The following is a 21,014-nucleotide window of genomic DNA, read 5'->3' as shown; positions in this document are numbered from 1 at the left end:
AATCTGACAGCACTGCAAAGTATAGGAATGCTGGTATGCTTGCTTTTAAAAATCTAAGACACATGAATCACAACACTGTTTTCTTTGGGGAGTTTGTCTTTTATAGATTAGTCAAGTAAAACATATAATTCTCTAAAATATTAGAAACTACTCTGCAGAAAGGACATTATAGCTCTGAATAAAAATTATGGACCTTATAAATTACATGTTATCTACCTTGAGAAAAAAGACTAATAAGAAATAAAACAATTCATTTTCTATGAGGCCTACTGTGTATTAAAATATGTATTAATGTTTTGAAATTCAGTAAAGAAAAGACTAGGTATACAGTAACTGTACTGAACTCAAAAGAGTGAAAAGGTTTGAATCAGTACATAGAATTTTGTAGTGAATTTCATTTTAATCCCCAAAGAAACTAGGATAGCACTATATACATGGTGCTCAATAAATATATACATGGTGCTCAATAAACTAAATCTGCTTGAACAAATAAACTGTCAAACTTATGACCTCAAAAAAAAAAAAAAAGGATAATTCATTTAAAATGTAGCAAATGAAAACTGGCATTCACTTTAATATACAATAATTCCTAAACCCAGAGGATAATGATAGAATGCTAGGCATCTGAAACAATCAAGACCTATTCATTATTTATCCAATATTTACAAAGTTTGGTTCTAATTACATTCCCTAACTTCCCCCAAACAATGTAAAATCCTCCATAAAATAAAAACATTCCTCAAAAGGGTAATGCACATTACCCAAATAAAATACATTATACAATACAGAAGTCTCAAAAGTTGCTAGCTTTCTGAAACACATTTGCTTCAAATAATATTTTCATAGGTTAGTTTTCTAATACTTTCCCTGAAGCTTTGATGGCATTTTTGCTCTGGTCCTTTTGTTAGTCAACCTGGGGATTCCCCAACGAGCCATTTTTTTTTTTTTTTCCTAAAATAAAATCACTGCAGTGGCATTATAATGGAAAGCAAATTGTGCTTTGTAGTGGAAGAAAATAAGATACATAAAGAAATTCAAATCTGGCTGAAGATGACAAAAATGTAAATATTTTGTTTTGGATAGAATTACTACCGTGGCAAATATTTTATAGGACTTCCATTACTTACTAAGTTGGGATATACACTTGTTTCAGTTTACTCTCAGCTTCTGCTGCCTTTAGACGTTTCTAATTGAAAAGATAGATGAAATATTTTACACACAATGTCAAAATAATTATTACCACTTCATCTGTCTTAAAAAATTCACAAGAAAATAAAACATGAAAATATAATTCAAAAACTCTTTTTAAGATGAGTTTTTCTTTCATGCACATGTTCTTAAACTGCAGAAATTTGTAAGAAAAATCACTAGATTCTGAGGTACAGAACAGGTATTAAATAAACATTTTAGACACAAATTTTAAAAATAATGTAATGAGCAACTCCATTTCCCATTCCTCTAGGAGCAGATAAATCAAACTTATAAGTAACCATTTTTACTTTTCACATTTAGTTTCTATTTTATTTCTTTTTTGCCTTTCTGGAAGGGATAAAAAACAAACAATGATCTTTGCTTTTAGAAAATTACTCAGAGATGATTACTTTCCAAAGTCTATGCAAAAGAAAGAGACAGTAACTAAGTCCAATTAAATAAGCATCTACCCTCAGAATCTTGGGAGGTGTGCAGTAAACTTTAAGCTTGATTGAACTCACGTCAGATTTTTAGGTGCCAATTAGGAGTCAAATGCAGGGAAAGGCATGGTGAAAAGATTATATAATCAAAGCCAGAGACTGATCAACACAACAGTAAATGCAAACAGAGAAAGAAAATAATGTATGGTGGATATTCAAAATTACGACAAATCAGAACACAAAGGAAGCCTCCATTTTCTCAATGAGAAGGAAATAAAAAAATCTGAGGCAACTTAAAACTTTTAAATAAGGAGTTGAAATTCTTGGAAATAATTTAATTCAAACACATTTCAACCATCCTCAATACCATCATTGCCACCATCTCTAGAAACTCTTTTCACTTTGAATGACACAGATTTCCAGAGCACATGGTCCTCACATCTACCTAAGCAGATCCTGGGGGTGGGGTGGGGGGTGTGCATGCAAACTTTATTTGGAAAGTCAACAACAGATGAGAAGATGGCAGACAAATGTTCTAGAGAACCATCTTACTTGGTTTTGGATGCTAGTTTGAAATAAGCATTTTCTGAATTATATATGATGATAACACTGGACATTTTTCAACAAGCCATGGGTATCTGCTCACTATTCACAACCTCAACAACTCACTAGGGTAATTTTTTTAGTGATCCTTTAAACTGTATTTTTACAGCATGTAACACTTGCCATTGGGTGATCATATACTTAGGGAAAAAAATGCCTGTTAAATTTATTTGCCCCTTTGTCTCTACCAGTTCTGACACGGATCTAGAAGAATATAATATACTAGGTCACCTGAGGAAAATATACTTTTCCTCCAAAAGTAGTAATTGAGAGAATTACCTCAATTTGGGACATCTGGGGAAGATTTAAAAAATAAGTTAATCTCTGCTTTTAGAGATAATTTTTTGGGGAAAGTTCTGTATTTATGTACAGTAAACTTTAAATAGTAAAGACATTAAACTAGCAAAGACTAACTGCTACACTTAAGGTCAAACACTTGATATAATCACACAAATGTCCAGGAGGTTTTAGAAGAACTCTTACACATCTGAAGTCATTTCCATCAACTATACCAACAAAGAGATGAAGCACCAGGCACGTGCAAGGAAAATAAAACCTCTCTGGTGGATATTTCCCTGCAATCTTTTCAAAATATTTATCATAATGGAATCTAAAGTAAAGAAAATATTGAGACAAAAATCTTAAAATGATATGCTAAAGATATGAAATTACATAGTTTATAGTGGTCTAGAAAAGATAAAGCAAACAAAACAAACTTAAAACAAAGTATACTGCTAAGAAATATTAATGTGTAAATAGCTCATTTTAATGCAACTCTATTGGTAGCAACATGAAAAGTTACCTGCTGCACATATCTGTCAGTAGTTTTCCACATGTAATAATATTCAATGATGCTAGTCAGTGATTTCCAAGGGAGCTGAAAAAATATGTAACATGACAATGAAAACAAGCTACTGTAGGAACTATTTTCCTTTAAAACCACTTCGTAAAAATAATGAGGCAATGACCTACATGGGAGACACATGTAGTAGAAATGTGAGAAAACGGAAATTAATTCTGAGCAAAGGGTCCCCAAACAAGTTCTATTCAGCTAGAGATGATGACACAACACATTTCTCAGCCCCCATTTTTTTAAAATTATAAACCTTATGACTGATAACATTTCATAACTTAATCAGTTTTTCTCGAGCTATGGGTGGGGTTGAAGTATAATTTTTAGAATAGTATTCTGAAGTCTCGCCTGAGTTCTTTAACTTTCAAAGATGACACCCACAGCTAGGGGTCATTGGTCTGCAGCGTAGTACTTCTCACCTTTTCAAAAACTGCTCTACTTTAATCTATTTTGTTGTAAATAAAATGAAAACCTAAGTCTCCGAAAAACAGCCAAGTGTGGTACATATCAGAAAAGTAGGAAGCTTGTCTGCTATTTTCCATAATTATTCAAAAATCGCCAAATGAGCTTCTACTTATGATACCCAAGATAGAAGAAAATATTTAGTATGTCCCTCTGTAAAGGGAGATCTGTTATTCATTCAAGAAGCCAAGCAGGGCACTTCAAACAGAATGGTAACATTCAGTTGTCAGCTGTTGAGGCAGACTTACTGACGGGTGAGTCAGTGCCCTCTGCCTCTCATCGAGCTCGCTCTAAAGCACCACTGGCTTTAAACAGTTCTTCCCAGACCCCAGTGCAGCTAGGGGTCTGTTTGTGACCTACACGAACACCATTCATGACATTCCTATCACCTCCATATTTAACTCACCTGTTTGGCCTGAAGAGAAAAATAAATGGAGTTTAGAAAAACGAAATTATTTTTAAGTTAAATTGGGTGGCACCTTCAACAAATGTGGTCTCCTTACAGTAACAGATTGGCACAGCTGGCATTTCAATTGCAGTTAAAGCAAATTTAATTTTCTCAAGTTTAACATAAAGCAATCTAATGGAGCTGAAAGGGTCTGAGGGGCAGTGTTAAGGAGCTGACTACAGCAAAACCCTAGGCATAGTCTCCTAGGGTTTTAAGCAAAGCAAGACTTCTTATCTCCTAGTTATTCTTTTGGGAAACAGCCCCTGGCATGCAGTTTACCTGGTAGTCTGAAAAAAGAAAACCAAGTGACCATGAAACCCAAGCTTCCTCATGAGCCAGATTTTATCTAAGTCATAAAGTCCTAATCAGCTGTGCTCAGCACCACCACGCTCTCATCAAGAAGTGTAGGTCATGTCTGTGTCTACTCCTGATGAAGTATTGTCTCTCCCTCAACCCTCACTCTGGCTTCATGGGAGTTCCCTACAGTATGCCAACTGAAGAGGAAAAAATCCAAATGCAACAGATGGCTCCGCATGATGCTGGCACCAACTGGAATCAGACTCTGTAGCATTTCAGCCCCAAGCAGGAGTGACTGAAGCACAGTGAAGAGGGGAGACCCTTGTGGAGGGCAGACCATTAGAGTAGACATCTGATGTTGTACTTTGAATTGAAAGAGAGATGGCCAGAGGTACTAATCTACATCCACCTGTGGACAACGGTCATTTCTTTGACACAACGATCAGGGACTTGAAAGGAACCAGATTAGAGGACTGGTTGCGATGAGGCTTGGAAAAGAGATCTGTGGGACAGATACTTGGAGGGGTCTGGCTGTGAGGATATTTGAGTCTCTGTGCTCACAAAGGTCCTCTGCACTGGAGGTTTCTCATTCATCTGGTGCTCATTCATCTCATCCATCATCGGCCAAGATGATTCCCTCTATGGCTGCCAGCCAGCCTCTTTCCCTAGACACCCAATGACTGCTCAAAGGACACAAACAAAATAGACACACATGTGGAAGCCACCACAGGGATCTCTCTTATCAATTCTGATCTTCCTCCAAGTGTCTAACCTGAAAGGAACAAAGTACACAGGGCCTCCAGCATGGGACCATTCCCAGTAAAACGTCTGCTAGGTTAGACTCTCAGTATCCTAGAATAGCAGTTATCTGTTCTTCTTGAATGGACAATTATTCTAGATATGACTTCCCTTTTTTGTCTGAAATGCATTGGCTAGTAATACCATACACAGACTTACGAATGACTGATTTCCACACAACACTGCCTTTAACCTGGGACTCAGAACCTGCAGGAGTGAAGGTTTGGGTCACCCCACCAGCCTAGATGAACTCTGATCGTCTAAGATACTGTGTTGACCTTTCTTTCAAATAGCAGAGGGCGCGGGCGGCATCCAAACCTAGGTCTCTAGTCTTCCTAGAGATTTTATGAGAACTTAATATCCTATATGCCTTTTGGCTTAAATCAGATACAGTGAATTGTGTACTTAGCAACTAAGAAACCTAATATAACCAAAATATCTATCTTTTCTCCTAAACTGGGTGAGGTTGAGATTCCCTCACTTATAATCAAGAGTACTCTGATACAAAACTCTGTCAGGGGAGGCGGAGGGGGAGGTGTTCTATTTTGAATGACACCTAAGGCATTAGAAAGCGTTTCACAAAGGGAGAAAGGAAGACTAGAGAAACATCTATATGTCATTCCTTGCTCAGTGTAATTATTTTCCTTCTGCACCGACTTCCCTTTCTATTTTTATATAAGGTCTGTTGTTGGTGGTGTGTTTTTACCTTGATAATTTAATGCAGAAGTTACAAGTTATAAAGACAGGGCTGTGGCTAAAACCAGAAGAGGAATAAACATCAGAGATGGATGTTGTGCCATTAAATTTAAGCCTCCTCATTTAAGGAAACAGTACCATATTTTCTAATAATTCAGGGATAAATGGTGTTATTTGGTTGCTAAGTTGTGTTTGACTCTTTTGTGACCCCATGGACTGTTAGCCAGCATCTGTGCTGACCTTTCTTTCAAACAGCAGAGGGCATGGGCACATCCAAACCTAGGTCTCTAGTCTCCCAGAGACTTTATGAGAACTTAATATTCTATGCGCCTTTCGGCTTAAATTAGATGTAGTGAATTGTGTACTTAGCAACTAAGAATCCTAATATAACCAAAATACCTATCTTTTATTCTAAACTAGGTGAGGTTGAGTTTCCCTCACTTATAATCAAAAATACTCTAATACAAAACTCGGTAAAAAGTAGAGTGTTTTAAGAATAGAGCCGAGATACATGGCGCTTACTGACAGAGTCAGGGTAGAAGAGAATCAAGCAAGATAGGTGGGCAGAGGCAGCAGACATGATGGGGGGCTGGGGGGATTCCGGCTGGAGGGTCGCCGTTGTGGGGTCAGGTAGGTTTGTTGGCTTCAGAAGTCCTGGCTGTGAAGCATCGAAACATGGATCCCTGGCTCTTCTGGAGGTTAGCTTTCTGACAACCTTTAATAAATTTCTTCCTCCTCAAATGGCCTCACTCAAATGGAGTCTACTGTCTCTAATTATGACTTGCTATCCTTTCCAACTTCCTGCTAGTTCACTTTCTTATGCTACCAAGGCTAGAAATCCAAACATGGCATTTCTAAGAACCCCCTGTGATTCATTTCTGCCAATCAGATGTATAAGACAAGTTCAGAAGTAAATTAAACAGGCACAGTATGGATGGTGCATAGCAAGGGATCCATCTTGCTGCAGCAAAAGCAAGAGGCAAAGAATTGTTCTAGACCCCATGACTCTGCCAGAGGTTTCCTGATCTCAAGATCGTGGCTACAGCAGTGTGACCCTGGCTCAGATGTTAACCCAGCAGCTTCTCGATTCCCTTAGAGGGCAGAGGTAACAGCTCACTTGGGGATCGTTTCTGTGGGATTATTTTGAGATCCAGCTTGAGCCTACTTCTCCAACCCTATCAATGATTTTAAGTATCTAATTTCTAAAATTAAACACCATTCAGTTTAAAACAGCTCTTATAATTTTGTTATCTGCAACTGAAGTTTAAATGATACAATAGCCAGGAAATACCCTTCAATGAAAAGAGTTTCTATGGCAAAGTTAAATTCCCAAGCCACTGTGAAGGGAGATAGGACTCGTTAAATATTTTTACTTTGGCAGCACATAAAAGAAACAAGTGGTGAACAAAACTAAAGGTAAGAACAATAAAAAACTTACCAAACTATTAAAGGTCAATAGAGGGCTAGAACAACCATTTAGCATCTGTGGAAGGGGAATTCAAACACATTTGCCACAGATCTCCATAAGCTGTTCATGAGAAAGAACCGAGCCAGAGCAGGAAACCCGAGAAACCCCTATTGGTGGCGGTGGAAATTTGAATCACACAAAGAAACGAGGAGGGGCAGAAATGGTGAATTTTTAAAAATAAGTAACAATAAGTAAATAAATATTGGGGGGATTAATCTCTTTTAAAAAACCACTGATTGACTAAAGCAAGAAACAGTAATAATTCACTGTGGAACTTAGAACACGGAATAAAATGTATGACAACAAAAGCACAAGACTGGAAAGAGGAACTGGAAGTGCACTGTTTGTGGTTCTTCCAATCTACGTAATCTAAGCAGTATTTATTTGAAGGTAAACTGTGGTACATTAAAGATATATATTGTAAACCACTAAACAAAAGTTTAATTAGTAAGCCAAGCCACTAGTAGAGATAAAATGGGAGTCATAAAAAAATCATTAAAAAAAGGAAAAGAACAATAGGACAAATGGAAAACTCACATTAAAATGATGGATTTAAACGGTTAATTATATTATTAACAAATTATATTAAAGGCAAGTGGTCTAACACTTGAAGTAAAAGGCAGAGATTGTTAGAATGGTTGGGGGGAAAAAGTAAAATGGATGAAAACAAAATATATCATGTAAACAACAAAGCTGGAATGGTTATATTAATAGGAGAAAAATCAGATTTTGCCACAAGGAATATTATCCCAGGGATAAAGAAGCATAATGTAAACAGTAAAAGGTCAATTCATCCCAAGAACATAACAATCCTAAATGTGTATGTGTGTAACAGAGAGTCAACAAATTTAAAGCAAAAACCTAATACAATTCATGTCAATACATGGCAAAAACCACTACAATATTGTAAAGTAATTAGCCTCCAATTAAAATAAATAAATTTTAAAAATTAGAAAAATCTACAGCTCTATCTACAGGCTTTTAATACTACTCTCAACAAGTAATAGAACTCTCGAGAAGACTTGAACAACACTATTAATAAGCCTGACCCAAGTAACATTTATAGAATATTATACCTAACAGCAAAATACCTATTTTCAAGAGCACACGGTGCAGTCACCATATACTGTATATACTACGCACTACAAACAAACCATATACTAAGGCAGAGTTAATCAAATCTTCAAAATGTAGAGTTTGTGTCTGTGTTTAACAAAGTATGCTTTCTGAAAACAACAGAATTAAACTGGAATGCATAACCAAAAATATATATGGGGGGAAAAAACCCTACAAGTATGTGGAACTTACTTCTAAATAACCCATGGATCAAAAAGGAAACCATAAGGGAAACTGAAGAAATGAAACTGAACATACACTTTATCAAACTTTCTAAGATGAAGCTAAATATAACAGTGCAGAGGGAACTGACACACCCCCTTTCTCCATCAGATATCTGGCAGAAAGACCTGGGACAGGGCAAGCCGGCTGCCCAGGGGTGGTGGTGTGGGTGTGCACAGTGGCGATCTGCTGCCACTGGCCAAGAGAGCTCCTTGCTTCCCAGATCCTTCACTCATACAAAGCAAAGCATCTGCCACCGGAGATGGACTAGAAACTGTCCCATCCGCTAGTCCTAGGCAACATGTAGCGGCCAGTGGAGGGGGACTGGAAATGTGCTCACATCCAAGAACCCCTGCTAACAAAAGGCTGCACAAGGCAGAGACTGGTTGCCACGAGAGAGCTGGAGAAAGAGCAGAACTGTTGTGGGAGCACCACCGCTGAAACACGGGCACAGGACTGGGCAGGAAAAGGACAGCGGAGAAAGCCCAAGCCCTTACCATGGACCACCAACACCACTCTACCACAGGGGGAAGGGCAAAAAGGCAGAGAAAGGCTCTACAGTGCAAGGCCTGCCAAGGACGGGACAGGCACACTGAAAAATTAAACTCTCTGCTTTCCAGGCCCCACATTACTAAGCTGCCTCAGTCGTGTCCAACTCTTTATGACCCTCTGGACTGTAGCCCGCCAGACTCCTCAGTCCCTGGGATTCTCCAGGCAAGAGTACTGGCGTGGGTTGCCATTTCTTTCTCCAGGGGATCCTCCTGACCCAGGGATCAAACCCATGTCTCTTATGTCTCCTACACTGGCAGGCGGGTTCTTTACCACTAGTGCCACCTGGGAAGCCCAGGCCCCACATTAAGCACAAGTAAGACTTTGAAGTCTGTGGATATTCAGTTCACCCCCATTCACCCTTCCAGTGAGGGAGAGACTAACCCTCAAATAGTGGAAGGTGGCCAGACGTACAAACGTGACACGAGAGACAAATGAGACTGACAGCAGTTACTTACACTCACAGCCCAGGGGAAGAGGACACTGTACAAGATGAAGGGGAACAACTGGGACTGGAGAGCCCAGCAGGGGCTATGGAATGCAGTGCCATGTAACAAGAGGGTAAGATATGCCTGGTTCCAGAAGAAGGTTCCTACAGAAGGATGTGATTGGCTTGTGTCAATAATTCTGCCTGCTGGCAGGGAAATGAAACCCATTAGGTTGAAGGCTGGGGGTGGGGTGCCAGGTGCACGAGCCATATGAGGCGCATGAGCCACACGGCCCTCACCCTTTCCTGCTGGGTGGGGGACATATCTGGCAAGGAAGGGGAAATCCAGTTAAGCTTTTGGGGTCCTCTGGAGTTCAAAGACGGTACATGAAATATTAGGCCTTGCAGTACAGTAGTATACTGAAGGCAGCCAAATAGTAAGGAAATCCAAACCTAGGCAATAGGAGACTATATTAATATACTAAAGGATCTGGTTGAAAAGGTAGACAATACACACGAATAGACAGGGAATTTATACAAAGACAAAAAGCATAAAAATAAAATGTGAATGTTAGGAATATATGGCACTGTATGTGAAGAATTCCTTTAACAAGTTTATCAGTATACTGGACATAGCCAAGAAAAGAATTAGTATACTAGAGGACAGATCAATACAAACTATACAAACTAACACAGAGACAGCAAAGCTCAGCTCTAGGAAGCTCAGTGAACTACAAGGACAGTGAGTACACAGAAAAGCCTACCCAGGGCACAGTGCAGCAGCAAACCCTGCCACGAACCCAAAGTGGAGAGACAGTCTTCCGCACAAGGGAAAAGAAACATTTACATACATAGGAACTTCTCATCAGATGCTATGTAAGCCAGATAGAGAGACATCTTCAGAATACTTAAAGAGAAAAAAAAATTAATATCTTTTCAAAAGGGACAGTACAGTTTTTCAAACAAAGTAGAAGTCAATTCTCGGTCAAACCTGAATTCACTGTCAGCCTAAAGTATACTACTAAATAAATGATTACATTAGAAGAAAAGTTTCAAAGTAATGACCTAAACTCCAAGCTTACCAAAAAAAAACCAAAAAAACTAGGAAAACACAAAGAACATAAGTCCAGAGCAAGCTGAAGGAAAGAAATAATAAACAGAAAATCAGAAATCAATGGAACAGAAAACAGAAAAATCAATCAAATCAAAAACTGGTTCTTTGCAAAGATCAATAAAATTGATAACCTTCCTGGCCAAACTAAAGATGAAAAAAGAAGAGCTAAATTACCAGTATCAGCAATCTGAGAGGGGACATCATTACAAATCCATCCCACAGAACTTACAAGTATAATAAAATTATGAACAACTTTATGACAACAAACTAGACAAAATGGGCAGGGAGAGAGAGACGCCGGCAAGAGAGAGGAGGATGCACCAGTCTTGGTACAATAAGTAGACAGTTATCAACAAGTCAAACTTGCCCTGGGAAAATACAAGACTCAAATAAGAACCTGCAACAATACAGTGTAGCTAAAAGTGGAGAATAACTGCACAGGAAGGATCACTGAGGAGATGGAGTTCAGCTGAGACACCCGGAAATGGCCAAGAACAACAAAGGGTGGAGGACGTCAGCATAAGCCACACGGCGGATACCACTGCGGTCACCAGCAGCTTGCTCTGTAGAGAAGACTGACAGCCGTGGTCACTGAGGACTCAGCAGCCACTCAGCAGTGTGGAATGCGGGCAGCTTGCACACTAGAGGATTCTGTAGTGTTTGCTGGAGTGAACCTCAGCAGCCTCCTCTGCAGAGAAAGCTGGCACCTTCTGCCACCAAGGTAATAACCAAGAGCCACTGCTACTGCTAGCCTCCCAGGAGACATGCACACCCCAGGCCCTTGGCTCCTCCACATGAGCTCACATCCCATGCACCAGAACACATGCTTCAGTCACTCTGTGAGCACACACACTCCACCCTCAGCTTCAGTGATGCAAGCATGCCCCCACCTCAGGCACCACTGCTACCACAGACGCCCTCCAAAGCCAGACTCAGAACCAAGAGGGAGCCCCTTGCCCGTGACATGCACTGTGGGAGAAAGAGTGATCAGGAGGTCCCCAACAGCCCTCTCTGCTGCTGCAGACACCTTCACCCTTGGCTGCTGCAATCTTTACTGACATTGACACCTGCAATCTTCTGACTTCAGCTCATGGGGCTGAATGTGTACCTTCCCAGGAGCTGGAACTAATCCACACGGCTCACTGGTGCCCTTCTACCCCCTGCCCATTAAAACTAGTCTGTAAAGTGTGCTGTATCTGCTCAATCAAATGCACAGACATAAATACAAAGCTATGAGAAACATGAAAACTTAGAGTAACATGACATCCCCGAAGGAACAGTAATTTTCTAAGAAACTAACCCCAAAGAAATAGAGATCTAGGATTCCATGACCAAGAATTTAGAAGAACTGTTCTAAAGAAGTTGAGTGAGCTGTAAGAAAAATACAGATAGAAAATTCAATAAAATTAGAAAACAATGTACAAACAAAACAAGAAGTTCAACAGAAAGAAATCAATTGAGAAAAGCCAAACAAATTCTAAAGCTGCAGAATACAATGAATTAAATGAAAAATACAACGACGATCATCAACAACAGACTCAATCAAGCAGAAAAATCTGTGAACTCAAAGACAGGTCATTAGAAATTATCCAGTCCGAGGAGGAAAAGATAAAAAAAAGAATGAAAAGAAATTTATTCTAATTATAAGAAAAAGAAGATCATATCAGAAATAAATGAAGAAGAAACAAAGAAACAACAGAAAATATCTATAAACTAAGAGCTAGTTTTCTAAAAAAAAAAAAAAAGTAAAAAATAAAACAAAATCTACAAACCAGTGGCTAGACTAAGAAAAAACAAAGATTGAAACAAACAGAATCAGAAGTAAAAGACATTACAAATGACATCGCAGAAACATAAAAGGACCCTAAGTGACTGCTATGAACAACTACACCCCACCAAATTGTATAATCTAGGGAAAAATGACTAAATTCCTAGAAATATACAATCCAGACTGAATCACGAAGAAACAGAAAATGTGAACAGAAGATTGCATCAGTAATCAAAAATCTTCCAACAAAGAAAAGCCCAGAACCAGATGACTTCACCAAACATTTAAAGAAGAATTCATGCCAACACGTCTCCACATCCCCACCAGCATCTGTCATCTCTCATTTTAAAAAAATAATAGGTAACAGATACAAGGCAACATCTCGTTGTGGTTTTGATTTGTACTGCTCTGATGATTAGTGATGTTGAACACCTTTTCACATACTTGCTTTTCACCGATGATGATGGTAGCTGGAGGCTTGTCATAAATGGCCTTTAAGTTCATATATTTCAAGTATAGGGCCGTGGAGGGGAGAGATAATAAGTTAACAACACTCAAGATGGGGTTAACAACTGCAAACTATTATATACAGAATGGATAAACAAGGTTCTATTGTATAGCACAGGCAATTATATTCAAAATATTCTGTGATAAACCATAAGGGGAAAGAATATTTTTAAATGTGTATATATATATAATAACAGAAAGTAAAATTGTAAATCAACTATATTTCAACAAAAAAATAAATAAAGCAAAGGCTACAATGATTAAAAACAAACACCCAAAACTACAAAAAACTATTCAAAACTACACTAAACAAAAATCCTTTGAACAGGTAGGCTCCTGATGGTCTATCTTCTTTTAGGTTTTTGACATGCTCAGTTGCTTAATCGTATCAAACTTTTTGCAACCCCATGGACTGTTGGCCTCTGGCTCTTCTGTCCATAGGATTTTCCCGGCAAGAATACTGGAGTGTGTTGCCATGCCCTCCTCTGGTGAATTTTCCTGACCCAGAGATCGAACCACATCTCCTGCACTGCAGCAGGTTCTTTACCACTGAGTCATCCGGGAAACTCAAGGTTCTTGACACTGGTGGCTAATTCCAATCTCCAAAATACAACAATCCTAATGTGGACTGGCTCATTGACAAGCATTCTAACTACCTTCAGAAAAACTAATATACATAATGCAACAAATTTACAAGAGTTTTATTAGGTCATGAAGGTAACAAAAACCCATGTAACAGCATTATTGCTGTTATGCTCATTTCAAACCATTATTTTACCTCCTATGAATGCCAGCTTCTATGTCCAAGTGTATTTCATGACGCTGCTGTTGAGCGTTATTTCCTAGTCCTGTACTAAGTGTCCGGGAGGACTGTCTACAAGTTTCACACCTCAGTGTATACCTGTCAATCTGCTATTCTCTCCTTTTAGGCATCAGGGGTCCAGCTGAAATGCCAGTTAACTCCCTGAAGAGACTCCTGAGTTGACGGGCACAACCAATAGCTCCCTTCCCACCACTTCCACAGCACTTGTGCTTACAGCTGAAAGAAATGATTACACTATATTTTACTTGAGGGCTTATCTTTCGATCTCTTGATCACAACTACAAATCATTCTCTGAGGTAAGGTCCACACTGTATTTCTGATGCATGCCTAGTGTGTTGCAGGTGCTCAACAAACATTTGTTGAACTGAACTGAGTTCAGAATGATTACCAGGACACGAAATGAGCATGCCACACTCAATGCAGGGAAAAACACCTTCGCTTTGGTGCTTTTCAGATCTGAAGACTTTGTTCTTTAGGGGGTTTTGTTTTTGCGGTTTCTATTTAGTGGTGTAGTAACTGTATATTACATTAGTAACACTGCATTGCTGTGCTATTCTGGCCATCTGAAGCTAAATGCCACCAATGCATTTTAAATTCCCAGCTGCACACCCTATAAATTGAAACCATGACATATAACAATCTGGGTGTGAGTGAAGTTTTGCCAAAACAAATGCCAGTGACACTAACAGCTTTAATTATCATGTTTGGGATTTAATATATCAACTCATATTGATAAGTAAAAATTTCCTTCAGAATAATTTTAGAAAGATGCAACAACATAAAAGACAGGATACTGGCTCACATTATATACTTCATAGTCTATTATAAAGAGTCTACTTTCATAATTTTTAAAAAATGACTGCTATAGAAAGCTATTTATGAACTTCACAAATAGAAATTTCCCCATTTCAAAGAGACTGTAAGCTTAAATAAAAATAGCAATTCCATAAAGACAAAGAAAGTACACAATAGTAGACATAATTACCTAGTATTTAAAATGCAAGTAAGATCATGTACATTATCAGGAAGAATAAAGATTGAAAACCCAAAAAGCAAATCCTCCTGCTTTGCTTGGTAATGGTTGTTTCTATATTAGAGATCTGTATCAAATTCAGGCTCAATAATTAGTAAGATAACCAGAAAAATACCCAAGATCTAAAGGAGAACAACAAGCTTAAAAAGCAGAGATCAGAAGTATCTAGTTCAAATGGTCAGAAAAGCTGCGCATAAATTAAACCTGGAACTCAGAGAGAGGTGAAGAGGATGAATTCATACTGCCAAAGTTTATAACAAAAATCTGGGACTTCCCAATCCTGGGTCTTACAATTACTTCTCAGGACAAAGGTCAATTTCTCTCTCCACAATACTGACCTGCATTCTATGCCGAGCAGACAAAAATTACTAAGTCACAGGCTTGCTAATGAATAGTTTAAGGTTTACCAAATTTTTAAGAGATAAAATATTCCCACTCCAACATTTTACTTAATTCACAATTTTCTACTTACAAAGTCTTGACGTATGTCATTGAAGTCTTTGCCATATTTTTCCAATGCCTCTTCAAATAAACTAGCTTCAGAGGCTGACCATTCTTCCATTTCATCTCTGCATAAAACAGGTCCCCCAAGTGGTACTAAGACACTAATTGCGCTGCTCAAATCATAGCCGTGCCTATACAATGTATCCATAGCATGAAACTACAAAAATAAAGAAAATGGAGAGAAGAGATTAGCCAGAAAAGCAAATTTTCTTGATTATTTAAGAACAGAGATATTAAAATGCATGATGGACTTAATTAACAACAATATACTTAGTATTTTTTAAGTAACATAATTAAGAAAAATTCAAACAACAGATTATTCAATTATTTAAGACATCACATACTGCTTTTAAGAAAATGATGATTTGTACCTTTTAAGATATGTATTTTTTTTTTAATGCATTTACTTCTTAGAGCAACAAATGGCTAGATCTTCTAACCATGAAGATCTAGGACCTCCAGGAATTAAAATGGGAACCCAGTACGTTTCACCATCCTTTTGGTTCAAGGTGCCAGCATCACTTCAGCTATCATATAAGGCTGGCACAGCCTTCTTTGACAAGGGAAAAATACAGAGGATGTATCAGAGAGTGGGAAAAAATATTTTCAGGTTGGATTAAGAGAATGATATACTAGAAATGAGAGATGGAGGAAAAAACACCATGAAACTGAGAATGATGGTTAAGACAAAATTACACATCCGTGTTAAACAAAACAAACAAAATAACATATCCACGTAAAAATAGTAACTTGGTTGAAATTCTGTAAGACCAAGAACAAATGACCGGGCTTGCTTGAAACAGCTACCTAGGCCAGCATGGATTTCATACACATTCCAAAGGTGAGTGACTGAAAAGCAATTAGAAAGGGAGGAAATATAAATTTGGGTAATATTGGTAAACTGGTTTTTTCAAAAAGTACCTTGGGTCTAGCTTATTTTAAAAAGATCCGCTCACAATATGCACACATATTTGCATGTGTAGGAGGAAAACTGCAGAACAGGACAGTCAGCTCTGTGTCTAGATAAGCATGTAGGTGTGGCGCAGACGTGGCTGGTGGTCAAATCCTTGCCAAGTGGGAGCTAGTTCTGTTTAAGCTTTCTAACATGTGAAAGCCATGTGTTACACCTTTTACACAAAGATTCTTCTGATAATTAACTAAAAATTTTATAAATGGGGATAGAGCCACATCTATGTTTTACTTTAGCCACCTGATGCGAAGAACCAACTCATTGGAAAAGACCCTAATGATGGGAAAGACTGAAAGCAGGAGGAGAAGGGGACGACAGAGGATGAGATGGTTGGATGGCATCACTGATGCAACGGACGTGAGTTTGAGTAGGCTCCGGGAGTTGGTGATGGACAGGGAGGCCTGGTGTGCTGAAGTCCATGGGGTCACAGAGAGTCAGTATAAAAGCATAAAGTAAGCTCAAATAGCAGCTAATATCTATTAAAGAGAAAAAAATTGGCTACAACATGACTAAAAAATACGTAACACTGTGATAACATTAGGTTGTTGAAAAGGGTATGGAATATGAATTTGTTGACAGAACAGGCAGAATTTAGGACATGATTAGGAACAGTAATTAACTGCTTTTACAAGGGTTAACATCTCCCCTCAAATCACTGTATTCCACAAAATAAAAACACGTAGAGATTTCATTATCAATTTCCTAGTTATTATCTCAGCTAAGACCACACTGACCATGTGTAGTCTTTTGCTCTGTCACAATCACGAAATAATAACTTCAACTTGCAAGTGAATTTCTTCTCAGTCTTCTGCAGCAGGGGTTACAAAAATATTGGAACTGATCTTGATTCTTCACTTGAGTTCTGCAAACTTCAAAATCAACTAAACTGCACCTTTCTAGATAACCTCTCAGTTGACAGATTCAGCAATTTAACTATACATACACTGTTAATTCACTCTTACACCATCCTTGAAAATAAAAAACTATTGTTTCTAGATAATTGATCTATGAAAATGCAAAGACAAATATCATTTAGGGATCCCTTCAGTTAATAATATATTCCCATAAATGATTTTTAAAACTCCAAAATTTACAGTGCATAACTAAAAAAAAGTTACTGGTATTCAAAAATCAATAATTATACAAATTAACTGTGTTGCTGAGATTCCTCAGGAGGTACAAGTAATTTTTATAACACACAGGTGCTTTGAAACCAGAAGTCACAGAATTAAATGAGTTTCTCTCAGCTGATATTATACCAACCATTCAAAGCATGAATGGATTTCCAGTCTTTTTGTTCATGTTAGATGAATGAAAATGCCTTTCTTATAGGTACTTTTTAAAATGATGTTGGGCTAGTATCTAATAAAGCTTCAAAGTATGAAAAATATCCTAGCCTCTATAAATAACAGTAACCCAAATCCCAAGTGATCAGGTTGTTTTAAAGATTCTGTTCTTTACAATGTGTTTATATCTCTAAATACTGAAGCAAAGCTTTGCTTTTGAAGACTAGCTCCTGCCCTGTGTCACAAATCAACTGCAAAGAATGGGCTGGACTGAGGCTGACCATAGCAATGAAACCTCCAAGCCCACATTTACACCACAGCCCCGAGGAGAGTGCAGTTAATGATCACTATGCGAAGAAAATAAACATCCCACGAGACACAGGCACTGTGGAATGCCTAAGGAACAATTCTGTTAAAATAAATGACCAGAGAGGATCACAGAGGAAACCAGAGAGTCATATTATTTGCTCAGAGTCCACATTAATGCCATCCTTCTGACACACATAGAAGCTTCTTCAGAATGAACTTTTGTATAGTTTAATCCAACCCTAAAAAGCCAAGTAAAGCACAAAATATACTTTCTGAAACAGCGGAGACAATATCCAGTGAAGACTCACAGAAATAAGCTAAGAAAAGACATAAGAGCATGACATATAACCAATAGCTTACTGTTCATCAGTTCAGATAAAACTCAAAGAGCTAGACATATAAGAGAACACACTGGCTGAGTCCATTTATGTGAATTTTGGGAAAAATAACAATTTATGGTGAAAGAAGTCAGAATAATGATTACCTGAGAAGAGGAGATCACTGACTTGGAAGGAGCATAAGGAATCCTTGTTCATCACCTAGATCTCAGTGGTGGGTATATGCATGTATATACATGTAAAAATTTATAAGCTGGGCATCTAAGTGTACTTAATATACTTTATTACATGTATATCTCAACTGAAAATAAGATAAAGAACTTAAAACTGAAAATCCTCTCTCCAGCTAAATACTTTGTGAAGACACCATCTTCTAAACAGAGATACAGATACACACAAATACAGATACAGAATCCATTCAAAACTAAATTTTAAAAATCATAACAGCTCAGCACAAGCTTTTCTCTCTGCCAAATAGTGGTGAAGGTGTTGTCACATTTCATCTCATTCAAAACAGATGGAGATGACAAACAGAAGTATTTTAGGATAAAGACTGACAATGAAATCTTGGCAGTGGAATTTTCATCTTTTGTTCATCAAACAGAATTACATTATGCTAAACTGGACTATTGTTCAGCAAATATTCACTCCCTCTGTGGGCCTCCAAGGGAGTGTATTCTTCCACTCCGTTGAGGTTGGGCCTAGCTATGTGACTTGTGTGGCCAACTGGGTGTTACGCTGCGTGACATAACAGGGCCTTGACATGATTCGTGCATTTAGACTTGTGCTACTGATGTTTGCCAACAGAATACGAGAGAGATACAGAGCAGGACCCAACTTACAGCTTCATACCTAAACCAGCCCAGTACAGTTCAGCAGAACCCTAGATAATCTGTAGAGGGATGCACAAGATATTAATGCTTGTTGCTTATAAAGCAATGAAATTCTGGGCAGTTTAACCCATGTTTTTCCCTTTGGGGAATTAAGAGCTTATTCACCCAGTGCTAGCAGCAGTGTGAGCAGAGCAAACAGCCTACAGCTGCTGCTCCTCTTTGGAATGATCTCAATTTAAGAAAGATTCATCTCCCCCATCTCCCGGGGCAGCCTGCACCCAATGACGCAGGAGGGTACAGGCTGAGGCCTTCATTCACACAACATCAGAGCCTACCTTCTCCCTCTGTTCAATTCTGCCTCCCTCCCTTCTCTTCCACAGGTGTAGATCCCAACAGCGCTCCGTAATATATTTCCAGCATTCAAATCTCATTGCAGAATCTGTTTCTCAGGAACCCAACATGTAACATTTTGGCAATGACAAAATGATACCCATATATATTCAGTACTAACTACTGATTTGTTCAGTTAATAGTTTTACAAAAATCTTATATGTGTAACTCCAGCACAATATACAGCATTCAGACTATCAAGTCTATTTTAAAATTAATGAGCATATGGTTTTTTCCAAGTAGAAATAGAAATTCTCATGACTAAACCTCAAACCATGATCAAGGCAAAATTTTTTATATGTAAGTAGTTATGCCATCCAATTAATTTTTGCTTCAGTGCACAGCCCTCAAAGGAAAAGCCTTCATTCATAATCAGATTTGTGGGGACCTGGTTGTCATTCATTCATATCTATCTATAAGACACCCAGAGACATGTTCTTCTGTGAACTCATACTTTCATTATTATCAAGAGAAAGCTCTAGGGGTGGCAGGCGATGGTAACCCCGTGGCCCTAATGTCACTTCCAAACTTACTTTGAGCATAACTGTGGGGTCTTCCCCCGGCTCTGATTCTAGACACAAACCAGACAAAGAATACAACTGTGTGGGGATACCAAAGAACACACAGCGCAGGCTAAGGTATTTCAGAAAGAGGAGGCGTGAGAGGCCAGCTTCCACACAGATCTGAGCTTTCACCTGGAGGGTATTTTCCAAATGGCTACTAAAGAGAACAGACCAAACAGAAAGTCAGCTTCGTACTAAGCTAAGGTGAAAATGGGCAAGACCACTTTCACCTCCGAGGGAGCAAAACCCTTGGATATTCCAGGTCTTTGTGAGAATTACAATATGTTAAAATAATTGGTATCATACATGTTCTCTGACCAGAAGCCCCAAAGCAATTAAGATAGATTTATGAACTGCATTTCCTTGGAAATTAACTCCCTATCAACTGCAAAATTATAAATTAGGAAATACTTAGAACCAAGTGATAATGAAAATACTACATATTAAAATATGAGAGATAGAGGGACATTTATAATCCTAATTACTAGTAACAGAAGAGTAGATAAATGATATTAATGAGCTAAAAATTGGTCTTGTAAAGTTGGTATAGGAATATCAGGGTAAAGCCAAAGAAGAAGGAAGAAAATAATAAATAGAAAACAAATATAAAGAAAATCAACTAACCGAAAATCTCATTCTTTCAGACAAGAAAAAGAATTTTCTGGCAAAACTATCAAGAAAAAAAATAAGAAATGTGACACATAAACAATAACAGGAATATTCCCAGGTGGCCCAGTGATTAGGATTCCAGGCTTTCACTGCAGAAGGCATGGTTTAATTTCTGGTCAGGAAACTAAGACCCCACAAGCTGCACAGCATGGCCAAAAAACAAACAAACAAAATTACTATGAAAGATTATGTTGCTAAATTTGAAAACCTAAGGAAAAACGGAAAATCTCCTGATGTAACTGACCAAAGGACTTAGAATAAAAACTTACTCTAATTATTAATCAAATTATAACCATATCCCAAATCGAGGGATATTCAAAGTAAATTGCCAATACT

At 38.1% G+C, this 21,014-nt stretch overlaps 1 protein-coding gene across 9 annotated transcripts in view; it reads right to left on the bottom strand.

Annotated features, from left to right (window-relative positions):
- The window catches only part of MTA3 (metastasis associated 1 family member 3), a 213,727-nt gene that overhangs the window by 35,955 nt on the left and 156,758 nt on the right, over nt 1-21,014 (bottom strand). For all 9 annotated transcript variants that reach the window (XR_011569226.1, XM_070798561.1, XM_070798556.1 and 6 more), the window contains exons 9-11: nt 15,289-15,477; nt 3,037-3,111; nt 1,128-1,186 (exon numbers count right to left, since the gene is read on the bottom strand). Coding sequence is in view for 8 of the 9 variants with exons in the window: in XM_070798561.1 (XP_070654662.1) it covers nt 1,128-1,186; nt 3,037-3,111; nt 15,289-15,477 (323 nt within the window). In the remaining variant the exon portion in view is untranslated. The remainder of the gene's footprint in view (nt 1-1,127; nt 1,187-3,036; nt 3,112-15,288; nt 15,478-21,014) is intronic.

This window comes from Bos indicus, chromosome 11, assembly GCF_029378745.1.
Source record: "Bos indicus isolate NIAB-ARS_2022 breed Sahiwal x Tharparkar chromosome 11, NIAB-ARS_B.indTharparkar_mat_pri_1.0, whole genome shotgun sequence".
Classification (NCBI taxonomy): domain Eukaryota; kingdom Metazoa; phylum Chordata; class Mammalia; order Artiodactyla; family Bovidae; genus Bos; species Bos indicus.
Note: the sequence above shows the minus strand (reverse complement) of the source record. Positions and strands in the feature narration are given on the sequence as shown.